General features: G+C 36.9%; 2 protein-coding genes across 2 annotated transcripts; both read left to right on the top strand.

Annotated features, from left to right (window-relative positions):
* The first annotated feature begins 512 nt into the window (after nucleotides 1-512).
* On the top strand, nucleotides 513-8,150 carry LOC149043767 (neural cell adhesion molecule 2-like). Its single transcript, XM_089210632.1, has 3 exons — nucleotides 513-659; nucleotides 5,298-5,642; nucleotides 7,897-8,150. Exons 1-3 carry the CDS (start codon nucleotides 593-595, stop codon nucleotides 8,109-8,111), a joined length of 627 nt encoding a protein of 208 aa, XP_089066758.1. The 5' UTR covers nucleotides 513-592; the 3' UTR covers nucleotides 8,112-8,150.
* Nucleotides 8,151-9,617: 1,467 nt separating this feature from the next.
* LOC149043768 (uncharacterized) lies at nucleotides 9,618-14,348 on the top strand. The gene is made up of 3 exons (XM_089210656.1): nucleotides 9,618-9,884; nucleotides 13,920-13,970; nucleotides 14,251-14,348. The coding sequence occupies exons 1-3, from the start codon at nucleotides 9,698-9,700 to the stop codon at nucleotides 14,346-14,348; spliced, it is 336 nt and encodes a 111-aa protein (XP_089066782.1). The 5' UTR covers nucleotides 9,618-9,697.
* The last annotated feature ends 1,628 nt before the right edge of the window (nucleotides 14,349-15,976 follow it).

A 15,976-nucleotide genomic window follows, 5' to 3' on the forward strand; every position in this document is an offset into this window, starting at 1 on the left:
ATTTAAATTGAATTTCCCGCATTTCTTGCTATGTACTGACTGAGTTTGCGCGTCTGGATTGCGTTATTATCTCACTTGTAATCAACTTGACTTCCGTTTCCGGCCTCAGGAATATGGGTATTCTTGTGCATTCCCACAGGGGATAAATCAGTGGAACCCGACCTTGATTATATTTAGTAGCCCTAGGAAAAGAATCCACGGTTGATAAACAAGAAAGAGGAGTTGAAATCTATCTGTTACAAGTTATTCTTCATTTGCGTGACTTTTATCTCTGCGCGCGTGATCGATCGGTGCCTTTGTTTTCATTCGACACATTCACAAGTTTCCCGCATTGTTTAATCTGAATGGAACGTTTCTCCCGAAGAAAAGTTTCCACAATTCATGCAAATTTCCTAAGTGTCTAGCATAAATGGAGTTTTCTACCATAAATCGCACCATCCGTCATGTTGTTCAGGTAATTTGCCGACTATGATCGTGACACTCGGTCCCAGTCTCAAAACGAAGAGGGCCTTCTAGTCCATCCCTTCAAGAGACTTCCGTAAGATTTAGGCACAACCTTCCCTCATTGAAGCATCAGCCAAGGTCTGATAGGATGGTGTCTTTGCGTGATTATGAAATTTGCTTACTCTTTCTTCTGCTAGTAAAGTTTCACGGGTCAGGTGAGTGTGAAGTTATTCTTCCGTACAAGGATTTGACAATATTTTTTTACCATGTGCCATTTTAAGCTTAGACATCGAAAACGCCGACCGAACGTGATTTTCGTCAAATGATTTCCGAACTCCAAGGAGGCTTTCAACAGCTTCTGTATTTCAAAATTTAGATTTGTAGTTGGGATTTCAATCGTGTGATAAATGAGGTCTGAATAACCATGATGCGATAGGAATCAAGAGCGAAAGGTTTTATGCTTCAAGTGTAACAATACCATACGTTCAGGATTTAACATAAACATTGAAACTTAGAAGTACAATATTTTTTTGATTAGTGTGAGTCATCTTTTTAGCCATGAGAAAAGTTACTGCTTTGTTAGTTGGCTTTCCATTACAAACATAATGGCTATGCAAACCCAGAAGAGAGTTGCCATCTGTACATAAACTCTCTTTCTTCCCACCCATCACTGATTATTGAGAAGAGCTGTCACCAATTTTTCCACTCATTATTGGTGCACATAATGACCTCAGCAAGGATAATTGCTGCTAGCTAAGTTGAGTGTGACTCTTCCTCCAGGCAGCAATCATGTAAAGATACTACATAATACACTTGGATGGATAATTGAGCAGTATTTACTCATACCTTCATGTGTGATTTGTTTACTAGACCAGTTTTTAGCTGAATGCACATATTATTGTGGTATCCCACACCGGTAGCTGTGAACGATTTATTTTTGTTGTATATTTAAAAACAGTAGAAGTTTTAACCAGGACCAAACTTTTTGAAATGTGTGTGAAGATATCTTTGTTTATCATATACATACCAAGATTTACTCCAAGTTAAATTATAACAAAACAAAAAAGGATTTGTAATAAACTGCACAAATTCCTATAGGTAGGATGGTTTTTCTCACAATTTAGAAATGACCATCTGACCAATCACAAGTTGAAGATGAAATTTTTGACCACTGGAAAAAATAGTGTGGGTTTTTTGCCTTTGTTTTGTGGGGGCTTGCTAAAGTTAATGAAAGTGAATATCAGCAAGGTTTGCTGGTTGCTGACAACTGTAGAATCATGAATTCAAGGTTGAAAACAAGAGGTCAGCTGCACTTCATGAAAATTGGAGAAACTCATTCTGATTTGGTCTTGTGCAAACTTATCACAATCTTTGTCTAAACCTATGCTTTGATCAATCCCTGACATTTTTAATCTGGGGAACTTAAGTGGAATCTCCTCCAAAATGGTATAAAAGACTTAAATTTCTAGATTCTGACTCTGACAAGAAAACATTGCAATCCATGATTGCAATTTGATTTGTGCTTACGTGAATGACCAAAAATTTCTGTTTCATATTAGCACTATAATTCCCATGCTATATAACAAAGGCTTTTCAATCAACTAATTTATTCCTTGTTTTTGACATTCCTTTGTTCTTGCAGGAATGTAAATGTCCCTCTATTTTCTGCATATGAATCACACACAGCCCACACTTCCTCAAATTTCATCATGTTTAGTTTGCTTGTATGATTTTTATCTACTTATAGTCTAGCCAAAAACTTGCTTGTTCCTCACTCGTTGTTTTATTCTTCACAACTTAAGAATTGAAATTGCACGCACTCACTAACTATGAAGCATCTATATTTCTTACATGTCCCAACCATATTTAACCATTTTTGGAACTCAGTCATACCAATTAAAGTATAATATTAAACTTGGTAATGCACTTGCTCCAAACTTACTGTTGTTGTAAATGGAAACAGATTCTTCCGAGTGAATAAACTAAAATTAATATTAAGTTTAAGATGTTACAAAGATGCTACCACTTAATGATTTGTGGTCCCAAGGTGTATGAACCAACTGGCTTCTTTCAGGCTTCTAATATGTGATTATCACAGTGGAAAAAAGCAAGAGTAAATTTGGCTTCCCAGGTTAATCAAGGATTTACCAAATCCAGTCTTTTTTTTGGCAGAAGTGCTTCACATAATAAGTACATTTAGTACCTGTCCTGCTGTCCTGCAGATAAGTAGAACATCAGAATGCTTAATGACACAAAGGTACAAAAAGCATAAAGGTACAAAAAAAGTTGAATTTTGTCTTTCACCTGTGTACAGCTTTACAGCACAGTTTCTGGGGGAAATTAAGATTTGAAAGGTTAGTTAATTTGCCATTCAATGCGATCAAAGCACACTTGGTTGCTGTTTTTGTATTTTTTGTGACAGCTGCTTCTTTTATTGAAATTATATTTTCTTAGCTTACCACAACAGAGCGGGAAGCCATTTTGTTGTTGCGCAATGCTTCGAACCGAGGTGAATAGCTAGTGGCAAACCACCAGTGAGCTAGGCAATTAATTTATACCAAAGCAGTTAAAAATCCACCATAATTTTCCATTGTCTTCTTAAAAAATAGATTCCATGTTGCTGTGTACCTGTTCAATAATAGATAACATGTTATATTAGAATATGGTAAGAATAAAAAAGTGGCACAATAAGAACACATCAGAATGCTTAGTGATACAAACTAAGGTACAAGAAAAGTTGAATTTTTATCTTTCACTTGTATATTAAAGCTTTGCAGTACAGTGTCAGGAAAATCTGATTTTTTCTGTAAGAAATTTAAGTTTGAAAGGTTATTTAATTCACCATTCAATGCTATCAAAGCACATTTAGTAGCTGTTTTTGTTTTTTTTTGTGATGGCTGCTTCTTTTATTAAAATTATATTTTCGTAGCTTTAACCACACTGAAGAGCGGGAAGCCATTTGGTTGTTGTGGATGCTCTGAGCCGAGGGGAATAGCTGGTGGCTAACCACCAGTGAGCTTGGAAATCGATTTATACAAAAGTACTTAAACAAATCCACCATAATTTTCCATTGTTTACTTAAAAAATAGCTTCCAAGTTGCTGTGCTCTGTTCAGTAATAGATGACATACAGTATGACTTCAGAATTTCAGCACATAAGATTCAGCAGGGTGTGTCACTGATGTTCTTAGTACATTTTGACATCCTCTGTGAATTATAACTGTACAGAGCAACAGTAACAAGGAATCTATTTGTTTTATTTAATGAAGAAACAAAAAAAGGCATTTAATTGTCCTTTAATAGATCATAATTATATGAAAGAAGCAATCAAAATGCTGGTAGAATTCAGCTTGTTATATAAAACCTTAATGTTGGTAGAAATGAGGTCAAAGATATTCATAGCTAAAGGAGGCACAGTACAAGTTTTGACCATTGTTGTCATCCTTTCTATGACCAAGGCTATAGACAATAGAAAATTGTGTTTGACGTCTTTCTTATTTCTATTTCTATAACATTGGAACTTTTATGCCAGGTTAATATGCCAAAGTTTTCAGAAAATCATGCAAATGTGACATGACTGATCATTACATTGTTGTTTGTGCTGTCATTGTTGTCTTTCCCTGTGTTATGTGATGGCTTCAATGATAACTATATGCTATTAGCATAATTTCTCACTCAGGTGATTATAGAGTTGCGTATGCCCTGAAAGGTCAGGCATTGCATCATATCTTGCTATAATCACAGTGTGCAGGGTGATTATAGTAAGAGTGCTAAATTTCAAAATGGCTGCCTTGCATTCTGTCAAGTGTTTGCGAGGGAGTGTTAAATGCAATGGGAGAAAATTAAATTGAAAAGAGCACGAAAGATGCTAAAAGATTAACAGAACACTCTTCAAAACAAAGGAATGAAGTTTTTGGTATTAAAAAAATAAACCTCTTAAAACTACTTGCATGCTCATCTTGATACAGGTAATCAACACAATTGTAACAAAATGTATGCAATGTTTTCTTTATTTAAAGAATTTATAACAGAATTCAAAGGCACCTGAGCGATTATTTTAAAACAATTATTTGCAGAGAGCAAAGTGAAGATCATTGAATAATATTCACTTCACCTTCAGAAAATATATTTGTTAATTTTTATATAAACTATTATGTCATTTCACCATTAAGTGATGGATCACACCAAATATGCCTTGGTTGTACACTGCAGAAAAGGGCAAGAATATTGACAGCAGTGATATATGTGTGGACTTTAATTTCTTTTCCAATTTTTAGACTTGAATTTTTCGGCAGTGAACTCTAAAGCCCAAAAGAATTCTGTTCTGGTCATCAAAAAAATTGAATGGTTTCTTTTCTATTATTTACTTCTTTCATGCATATCTTATGTGATGGGTAAGATGCTCAGATAAGACCATACAAAATGAGTGGAATAATAAATCCCTCATTCGATGGTTCAACATATAATATGTGTGGACGTTTCCACTTTCCATTTTCCATCTCAACAAGTTCTTCTTCAAAAAATTTCTTTAAGTGTACTTTTAAATTTTGGAAATTCATCACTGTACACATTTTGGAAATTAAAGGAGGCGGAACTTGTCAAAAATGATTTTCAAAAGGCACAAATAGTTACACATTATAGTTATTGAACCTTATTTTTAGCAAATAAAAGTGTATTTCACGCTTAGTGATATCTGTGAATACAAATGTAGTACAAAGTTACACTAACTGTCGTTACTGCTTACACTAAGAATGCCTCTGCGGTGGACTCTATTTAAGCCCTTCTTGCTGAATATTATCTTTACACATATAACTATAGGGCTGAGAATGTTATGTTTATGGTTGTCTATTTTAGGGGATGTGGATGTGCGTTTCACCCAGGAACCTTCTAATCCGAGCTATTTTAACAATGGTAGTGATGCCAACTTGGTGTGGGACTACTCTGATCCACATAATAAGATTCTGGGCATTATCTATAGTGTTTTGGTAAACAGTCGATTTGTCGAAATGATGGTTAATGACAGCCGTGGTGTCCAAGAACATCCTAGTATTCCTCCATCCTACAAGGGAAGAGTTAAAATCGAAGGAAGAGCTACCCTGGTTATCAAGAATATCAACCCTGGAGACAATACCGAATTTCGATGTGAACTCAGGGAAAGCCTATTCTCGCTTAAAAGAACAGTGCAGCTTATTGTGGCAGGTAAAAATTAATAACCAAACATAAATGCATTCAACTCATGTCTCTCATATTTCTGAGATCTAAAGAAAGTAAACAATAGCATAAATTTGCTAGCCGAACTTTTGGGAACAATAGTGCCACTTTAAATTGGCATGCAACACCACACTCCTAAAAGGAGAAAAGAAATTTTGTCATTTACTTTGCTGTTTCTCATGATTAAGAAATCAAAGAGTTATGAGAGAGTTACTGCATTATTCCTTTGGCACCAATTACTGGGTTGCTCCGTTATGTATAGATAACCATTATTAATACGAGTACTGAGATTTTCTCCTAGCAAAGCTGTTAAAAGGAAAATATTGCATGATCAATCACAGGCAGCATGTGAAATTAAATAGGTGTGAAAAGATTGTATTCTGTAGCGGCCGACACAAGCGAAGAAGCAAATTTTCAACGACAACTATGAGTTTTGCAAATGAAGACACACTGAAGCGAGGATATAATTTACGGACAAGCCTTGAATCGTTTTAATTAACGTAGTCGAAGTATCCAAGTACTTACATGTATCGTAAACTGAAAAATGAAATTATAAGGAAGAAGCTAACTTCTAATATACGAGTCAACATTCCAATCATTCTGATATAAAGACAAGATCCGGAATAGCTAAAACGTAAAAAACAAACTCACAAAAAGACTATCTTCAAAGGGAAAACCAAATGGGAAAAACATGTAGCTTTCTAACGAAGCGTGAACAACGTTACAAAGCCACGTGTTACAAGGTTGCGAAAACGAGTGATAAAGAAACAAGTGTAAAAACTAGGCGAAACTATCAAAAGACTAGATATTTAGACAAGCTCAAGGAAAGGAACATAGAAACTTACATAAGAGTCCCGCTTGTAAGAGTTTGACCAAAACGAAGATAAGGTGGGCAAAAGGTGCTCTCCCGATAAACACGTCTTATCATTAGCCCAAAGCGAGAAAACTAACTAAAATGCTGTTTTGGGTGGAACTTAAAGATCACTTCCCTAATGGACAAACAGTAACGTCATTATTGCGGTTTAACACGTTTAACACGAAACAAACTTATAGCAAGTCAATGTCCGGTGGCAAAGGCGTGGCAGCCGTTACAATTTCTTTTCATGCCTTCAGTTAAAGGGATTTGCCAAAGGCAATGAAAGTCGGCACTGTGCCATTTGCTACTTTCTGAGGATAATATGATCTAAGAGGTTTGCAGATGTAAATTTAGCCAGCAGAATGGTGACTTCCTCAAGTAATTTCTTATACTAAGAGACAAATTGAGACTTGTCATTTGACTGTGATTCATAGTTGAAAAAGTTTGTGACATCTCAATACTCATGTACAGTTTATCTCATTGTTGGCTTGAAAGATTTTATTCACTTGTGAAGAATCCAAATTCACTGTTTACTATGTTCATTTGCTTGTTTTTGATCCTTTATGACTCATGAATAAAACCTGCTTGAGCTCACCAGCCATTACATAATCTTCTTTCATTGCTTTATTTTAATTATGCATTTGCTATGTTCTGTTGGCTTATTTAACTGTAACACAATACCTATCACACTACTTTTCTTTTTGAATTGTATACCCATAGAAAGATATCAGGTTATTTGGCTTAAAAGGGGCAAAAGAATCATCATTTACATTTGGTTTCTGTAGCCCAAAGCCAATCCATGTCTCATATTTCACAAAAAATTAAGGGCCAAACATCGTTTTCTTTATTAAAACTGGACCTTCTTTTAACTTTATGTAACGAGCAAGCAGCATTTAGCATGCCACTGGTATATTCTTTTTTTTATGTGAACAATCCATAGTTTCTCTTTCATCGAAATTTCAGTTCTCTGGGTTTAGGATGTCTCCTGTAGATCCTTTGTCAGACCAAGTTCTCAGTGGGGTGTGGCTTGATTGGCTCTGTTCCTATTTGTTTGTGCAGCAGCAAAAATGTTATCCGCTGGAATGGAAGTAGCCTAGAAATCAGGGTCCTTAGCCCAAAGAGTAACTTCCTGAATTAGCCCTTAATTCCCTCCCAAGGCTGGGGCACTGCTTTATAATTTAGCTTGTGAAAAGTTCTCCAGTAGCTAGTGCCAACAGGTTAACTTGTACTGAATGAAGTTTGAGCCTCCTTATACTGGTTAGTTGTTGGGGACCAATTGCTGGATGCTTTTGTTTATTTTATTGAAATTGGGTAAATTTTAAGACTCAGTTCAAGTAAGATTTGATATGCTATGTGAGGAGTGATATAATCTCTTTAACCTTTCAGAGGCACTACTTATAAACATCTCTTTAAGAGGAAAATATTACATTGAAGGATCCCCTGTCACTATGGCCTGTGAAGCTTCTGGGAAACCACTGCCGGATGTGTCATGGATTAGAAATGGAGCAGTGGAAAGTTCAGGGAAGAAAGCTACGTTTTTAAAGTTCGATAACATAAACAGAACAGATGCAGGACAATATACATGTCGAGCCAATAACTGAGTGGAAGTCACTTCTATTGACACATCAATTGTAGTTCAGTGTAGGTACATTTTAACCTTAGTTTTCTATTTCTGAATTTACCTTATCTACAGTGCGAATCCTGTTATCGAAGGTGAAAGGAAACAGAATTCCACATCACGTCCTTTTCGGCTTTGTATACAGTGGTCCCAACTATTGGTTGCGACAATTGAATTTGCGTGGAATCATTGCTCATGTTATTTTACTTAGAAGGATGTGACATTTTTCGCCAAGTCATTGCAGCTTTAGTTGGACTGTGTTTAACTCAGAAAATGGCTTAAAACCGTTTCCGAATCATTGTGACGATCCAAAATTCACTCCTTTTCACCAGCGCACAAGGCTGGTGATTACAACCTTCGCTTTTTTTCTCATTTAAAGGCAGGGAAAGGAATGACAAACTCCGCACTTGAGTAATTGATTTCTATGACTTTCTGGTTTTGGAGGTTGCGTAACCTGCAAGCATTATGCCGCCCCCTCTGAGAGATATGCAATTCCTACCTTCATTTAGTTTCCCCTAGGTTTTTCATTCAAACAAGCAGTTTACATGCTATTGTCCAGGCAAATTTAAAATACTTATCATCACAACTGTAATTTTATTTAGCCTGTTTCAGACTCCCAGGAGGTAAACGAGCCACGATAGTGTGAACACAACCTGACCAAATCTCTCTGGTTTTTCGTTTTGGTTTTTCGCTCTGCTGCTGCTTAAGCTCTTTGCAACAGCAAACTTGAGGAAGCTTGGATTTTGAACGAAAAATTGAATTGTTTGTTTGCATATTTAGTAGTGGAGTCGAGTCAAAACTCCTTAATGATTTTGAGGATGCTCCTCTACCCAGAAGCATCTAGCCTATGAGGCCCTCCACTTAAGGTTTCTCTTAAATTGATCAAGGGAGGCTCTGTTCCTCAGGAATCTCTTAGATAAATATATCATCCTGGTACCAATTGAGGAAAATAGCGAATGTCTTAGATTCAAATTGAGTTGCCGCTTTTTTGTGAGATGAGATCCTCTCACGTGCAGCGTTTAGGGCACTGTTGCACTCGTCTTATTAAGGATTTTCATCACAAATTTTTCATGAGCGACAACGATTTTATGTCCGTTAAGACATAAAGCTGGTCCTCCCAAATTGCTCATTTTTATTTACAGACGATTTAAAATAGCTTTCCTAGTAACAACATAGTTGGTGTTATTTTTCTTGCGGCAGTAATGCCATTGTTTTTCAGTGTGCAATGTTTAAGTTAAATTATTTTGCTTATAGTCAGCATTCCAATCATGCGTAAATGACTTTTCCACAATTTTCCATCTCAAAAGCGTTATATTTTCTGCCCAAGGCACTCCATGGATTGATAAAAGATTAACCCTTTCTTGTTGCATTATCGTGCACCCTCTAGACCTTCAGAAAAGAAGGTTATGATTAATAACCAGGCGAAATGTATGAGCGGTGAAATAAACTGTGATTGAGATTTTGATTTGATTTATATTTTTAGACAAACCTGAAGGTGCGAGGCTCACTACCAATGCTGCACAAAATACCGTCACCGAAGGAGACACTGTTACATTCAAGTGCATAGTTATGGCTGCTGTGCCACAAGTATCAATTTACAAGTTCTATTTCAAAGGCAGCCTCCTAGGCGAGAACAGCAATAGTGAGTATACTCTCAATAACGTCAATCGATCTCAGCACTCTGGCGAATACAAATGTGTCCCACATAATGACGTTGGAGATGGAGCAAAAGCCACTGTGAGACTTAACATAAAGGGTAAGTAGAAACATATTTGAGCATTTTTAAGTACTTTTGATTTATAAGCTAAAACGGGAAAATGTTTAATACCAGTTTACATTGCGTCAATAAAACTTCCCACACAGTGAATCATTACAACCCCGAACAGAGAGGAATAGAGACCCTGGTAATGAGGTTGACGTTTTGTGCCTGGCGATCAGCACATATGCTAGTTAGCAGTATTCTCAAGCCGATGAAGACTTTTGTTGATGTTCCTGATGTTTTTAACAGATTTTCGAGGATAGGGAATGTTTTCTTCATATGTAGTATATGATGTCAGGATCAGTTGAACTGATATGTCATCGAAATGAATTAAAATATTGGTTTGCGAAAATGAGTCATAATTAAAAAAAACCACAATGAACAACCTCGAGTTAAGATATCACCAGTCAATTATATGCTGCTTTCAATCCTAATAAGCCAGGGAAACTGCAAGTGGTGTTTGACTGCACAGCTCGATACAAAGGGACATCGCTCAATGACCAACCACTAAGTGGTCCAGACTTGACTAACAGCCTGTTTGGTGTCCTCTTAAGATTTCGTCAGGAATCAGTATCTCTCTCCTTAGACACCAAAGCCATGTTCCATCCATTAATGGTTGATCCAAACGATGTTGATACCGTAAGGTTCCTTTGGTGGCCTGACAATGGCTTATCTAAGGACCCTGTTTAGTACATCTTTTGGTAGCACGTCTTCACCAAGTTGGGTCAATTTTGGTTCAAAGGAAAGACGGCTCAAGACAATGCAGGAGACTTTGACAATGAAGTGATCGACACAGTATTGAAGAACTTTTATGTGGATGACTGTTTGAAATCAGTGCAATCAAATGAAGTTGCCAGTAAATTGAGAGAAGATTTGTGTGTTCTATTGTCAAGAGGCGGATTTCGATCGACTTAATGGTTGTGTAACAGGAGGGAGGTCCTCAAAACCATTCCAACCTCAGACAGAGCTTCGTCAATTTTGGATTTGGATTTAAATTCTGGTGTACTTCCTATTGAAATAACCCTTGGTGTTCAGTGTAACATGGATAGCGACATGTTTACCTTCAAGACGGTACCAAGGGGTATGTCCTTCACACGAAGAGGGATTCTATCAGTGACTAGCTACATTTATTATCCACTTGACATAGTATCACCAGTCACCTCACTAGCTAAAAAGTCTCTGCAAACAACGACTCACCTCGGATGAAGATATAGTGGGAGAGAAATCTCAGTTTTGGAGACGATGGCTATCAAATTTACTTATGCTTTGAAGTGTTGCCTTACCAATATGTTTGAAAGCGATCGACTTTGACCGAGTACAAAATGCAGAGCTTCACCACTTTGCAGATGCCTCTCAGACTGCTTATGGAACTGTGTCATATACAAAACTCGTCAATGAAAATAGCCTTACCCACTGCAGTTTCTTCGCTGGGAAATCTCGCGTAGCTCACGTGAAACATGACTATACCCAGATTGGAATTGTCAGCCGCTCTTTTAGCTGTCAGAATGAATCAGACGTTACAAGAGGAATTTCAGACAAAATTTGACAAGACAGTGATTTGGTCAGACTCCACAGCTGTCCTCCAATAAATCAAGAGCAAAGAGGCAAACGATTCTACATGTTTGTGACCAATTACCTGGAAGTGATACATGATAGCTCAGAACCTTCCCAGTAGAACGTCGTGCCAACAAGCAACAACCCAGCTGACGATGCCGGCCGAAAACAAACGGTAAAGGAGTTATTAAAGAGGGAAGTTTGGTTCAGAGGCCCTAAGGTTTTTACACCCAGCAGTCAGAAGTTAAGCTCGAACAGACCATGTTACTCTCATGGAGGATAAAAGACCACTAGACCTAATGATTCTGCAATATTCGTCACGGTTTGAGTTTAAGAAGAGAGTTTCTTGGCGACTGAGATTTAAGAAAAATTCCTTAAGAGCAAAAGTTGCTTAGAAGAGGACCCTGTTGATCCATTACCTTGTGGAAGGCTGTCCATAGACGAATTACGACGTGCAGAGGCTCAAATCGTCACATACGTGCAAAAACTAGCTTTCTCGCCAGTGGTTAAAGCCCTCCCAGACTTGAGCCTAGGAGAATACGAGAAGCGTAAATTGAAGATTATTAGCTCACTTGGTTCAGTGTACAAATTTAGACCATTTCTTGATGGAGCAGGAATATTGAGAGTTGGTGGTCGGCTTCAAAATTCTTCATCGGATTACCAATCGAAACATCAATTGCTGTTACCTTCAAAGCACCATGTTACTAAGCTGCTCATTATAGATGTTCATCAGTCTGTGGGTCATCTAGGTCAAGAATATGTCCAGACCAGTTTTAGAGAAAAGTACTGGATCTTAAGGGGACGGGCTGCTCTTTGAAGAGTATTCAGTAACTGTTTGACATTGATGTTAGATTTACCTGGTAACAGGCTTATTCCAGATAAACCCCTGTTTTCTACCGTTGGCAGAGATTCCTTTGGCCCACTGCGGTATGGTGTCTTTTCTCTTGCTTGACTATCCAAGCAATCCACATTGAAGTGACCGAGTCTCTCGAAACAGAATCGTTTATTCGCGCTCTATGCAGATTCATCAGCAGAAGAGGAACGCCAAAGATGGTAAGAGGTAACAATGGTATGATGTTAAGTAGCGGAGAGAGAGAGAAATCCCTGAGGCCCCTAAACAACTGGAATCAGTAGAAGATAGAAGTTTTCCTACATCAGAAGAACATCGAGAGGAAGTTTAATTTCCCTGAAGCATCACACATGGGAGGAGTCTGGGAACGCATGATTCGTTCAGTGAGAAAGATCTTACGAGCCCTTTTTTTAAAAAGCAACAATTGGTTCTGGAGACGCACGGCCAACGTTGATGGCAGAAGTTGAGGGAATTCTCAATGGTCGACCATTGACTCTCAACAATAGCATTCAGTCCCATTGATTCACAATCTTTGACTAATAACCATTTGTTACTTCGATCGCATTTAAATTTGCCGCCAGGAGTCTTCATTAAGAATGATTTGTACTGCCATCGTCGCTGGAAGCTGGTTCATTTGAATTTGTGCACCAGATGTGCGTGAACTTTGAACACGAGTGGACTAACTTAAGGGACTCTTAGGTTATTCATTATTTGAATTCTAATCGTCCAATATTTAAAGTAAACCTAAGGGGCTGGGATGTAGCAACTAGAATTTGAATTTCTGTCTATTTTCAAGTAACTGCGGAAATATTTTATATTGTTTTTCTTTCAATTGAACTACTATTGTGATGTTCTGTTTCGATTCAATTAAGCCCGCGCTTTTGCATGAGGTTATGGAAGAATTACGTAGTGCCGGTAGCGCTTTATTTCTCGCCAGTACAATCTTTGTTTTCGTTACATACTTCTCATTAGTAGTTGATTTCAGATAAGTCAGTCGTTTCGTTAGTTTTTGCTAGAGCCGTGTTACTTTTGTTTGAGAGTTTTATTTCCAGACCTGGTTACGCCACAAAGTGTAAGTTCGTTTCTTTTTTATGTAGTTCTGTCGATAGTCTTGTTGTTATATGTGTACTTAGATATTTGTATTAATTATTTATTTTCCTTTGTATCAACTCAGTATCATACATTACAATACCCAAAAACAAAAGAAAGTAAAATTTGAACCAAGGATAAAATTGAGCCACAACATACACAACTACACATCTACACGTCTTTACATCTACATATTCCTCCATCAGGCGAACAGATAAGCTGTGCGTTCATTTTGTGGCGAACCTGGCGCTGCCAAACCTTTCCCATTTTACTTGGAAATGTATTTTTTCCGATATTTTCGATATTTGCATCTTAAAATTAAATAAAATTTATTATTTATATATATATAATATTAACATATTAACACTTGACACATTGTCACTTGACCTTTTATTTCAAACTTGGCCCTGAACCTCCGTCAAAAAAATTACTTTAGCTAACGTATTGTTATTATCATGTGATTTGAGGTTGGTATGATGATGACATAAAATTTAAAATTTCTTGTCGATCATTTTAAGTCGTATTTTGTTTTTTCCCAGTTCAAACAGTTTCAAGTACAGTTGCCACCTCATCCCAAACAACTCCCGCAGGTAAATGTTCTTTTATAGGCATTTTCTTTTTTTTATTACATGTAAAACTATGTAATCATAATAGCATGTTCTTTAGTGTTACAAAATGAGTTTGAGTAAAAGACAAAGAGTGAATTAGGTCACTGAGGGCCTGGAACTTAGCGAAGGACTGTAGACTCACAAACAGTCATAACAATGTTCAAGCTGAAGTATTGTTAGATGGAACCACTTCTCGGCAGTTTTTGTGAACCAAGGCTCTTCATGTTTTTCGTAAATGTAAAAGGACACGGCTTTTCTTCAGCTTCAGAAAGCACAGAAGTTTACCTGACAGCGACAATACAGGGGAACTGTAGCAGACGTTCAGAAGTTGCTGCGAAATTTCCAGAAATGGTAAGATAATCTACTTGATCCGTGTACCGGAGTGTATAGAATACTGCCATGATATTTATCATTAAAAGGGAATCTTAATCAATCTATTGTTGACCGAAATCTCAATATTTCTGTTAAAACAAAATGACATTTTGAACGATCTTCAATTACGTAACAAGTATTCAAATTTACATTTTTTCTTTAAATGTGCTTTTAGGCTTGTCAAATTGCCTTTAAGTTTGGCTGCTCATCCGCCAACACCGTGAACACCAGGTAAGGTGCAGTTTGTCTCAACACTGAAAAAACAAACGCTGACGCAAATTTGTGTTCTGGGGTGGAGAGGAGCTTTATCTCAGTTTGGCGTATTTTAGTGTTAAAATTGGTGTTTCTGCTCTAAAAAATCTCAGTTAATGCAAAATAATCTACATTTGAAGTACATTTTATTTAATGTACAGCAACAGATTGACACAAAATGACATGAATTAATTTTATTTACCTTGGTTTATTAGATCAAAAATACTCTTTTGGTGAAATCTCAATGTATTTTAACACTTGAAAGTCACCAAAGTACAAATAGAATGCCGAATAGAGAACCGTGCCGTAAAGAGCACAATGCATAAATGATGACTGATTATGCAATTGAAGCCGTGTGGTTACTCAATTTTTATCACGCAAGGTGCGCCTTCGTCGAATTGCTCTCGCTGTAAACTCTGTCCTTTCGGTAACATACTTTGTTTGGCGCTAGATTCTTTCTAATCTTTAGGCTACTCATTTATAATAAGTCAAAACAGACCACAAGACGCCCATATCCCCAAGTGTAACGTTTGCGTAACTTAAGTACTGCGGTTCTCCTAATTCATAACCTGTTTAACTATTTCTCAAGTAACGTTATTTAAATTAAGGTTTTTCACAGAGCAAAGACAGCAACAAGGTCCTTTAATGAAAATGTTATTTATTGTAACAAATGGCTTTGTATTGTAATCATAATAAGCTTTCAAGGTCCTTTAATGAAAATGTTATTTATTGTAACAAATGGCTTTGTATTGTAATCATAATAAGCTTTCAAGGGAGAGATAAACAAATATTAGCAATAGGAAATGTAGTTATATTCTCCAAAGGTGACAAATGTTTGAATAGGTGAAGAATGTAAAAGCGGATGAAGAAACTACTAGCAAACCCAAATGAACTCTTCCCACGATTTCTTTTTGTTTAATACAGACTGTATAATCAGTCATAACTTACGCGTCTTACTCTTTTCGGCACGGTGTTCGATTCGGCATTTTACATCCTTCCCCCTTACCAAGGTGTGGCAGTGTTGTTCTCGACTTCATGATGAGGTTCAATCGAAGTGTAGTCGTCAGCAATGTTTTGACTGTCCTGTTGGATGCTGCAAGGCAAGAGAAATTCGGAGGTTTCAAAGTCGATCCAGAATCAATTAAACAAGTTTTTATAACCACAGACGGCTCGGAAAGCACAACAAAAAGTATGTTTTACAAAGAAATATTATTGTTAAGTGTTTACACGTATTCGTCCGAAGATGGACATTTTTAATTGTATTCCGTATCTGTTTAATTAAACAAGTCATTTCTGTGAGTCATATGTTTCCAAGTTTTATTTTCGTCGCTGTTGTTGTTTTTATTAAATTAAACAAAATCTTA

Source organism: Pocillopora damicornis, chromosome 6 (assembly GCF_964200805.1).
Source record: "Pocillopora damicornis chromosome 6, jaPocDami1.2, whole genome shotgun sequence".
In the NCBI taxonomy this organism is placed as follows: domain Eukaryota; kingdom Metazoa; phylum Cnidaria; class Anthozoa; order Scleractinia; family Pocilloporidae; genus Pocillopora; species Pocillopora damicornis.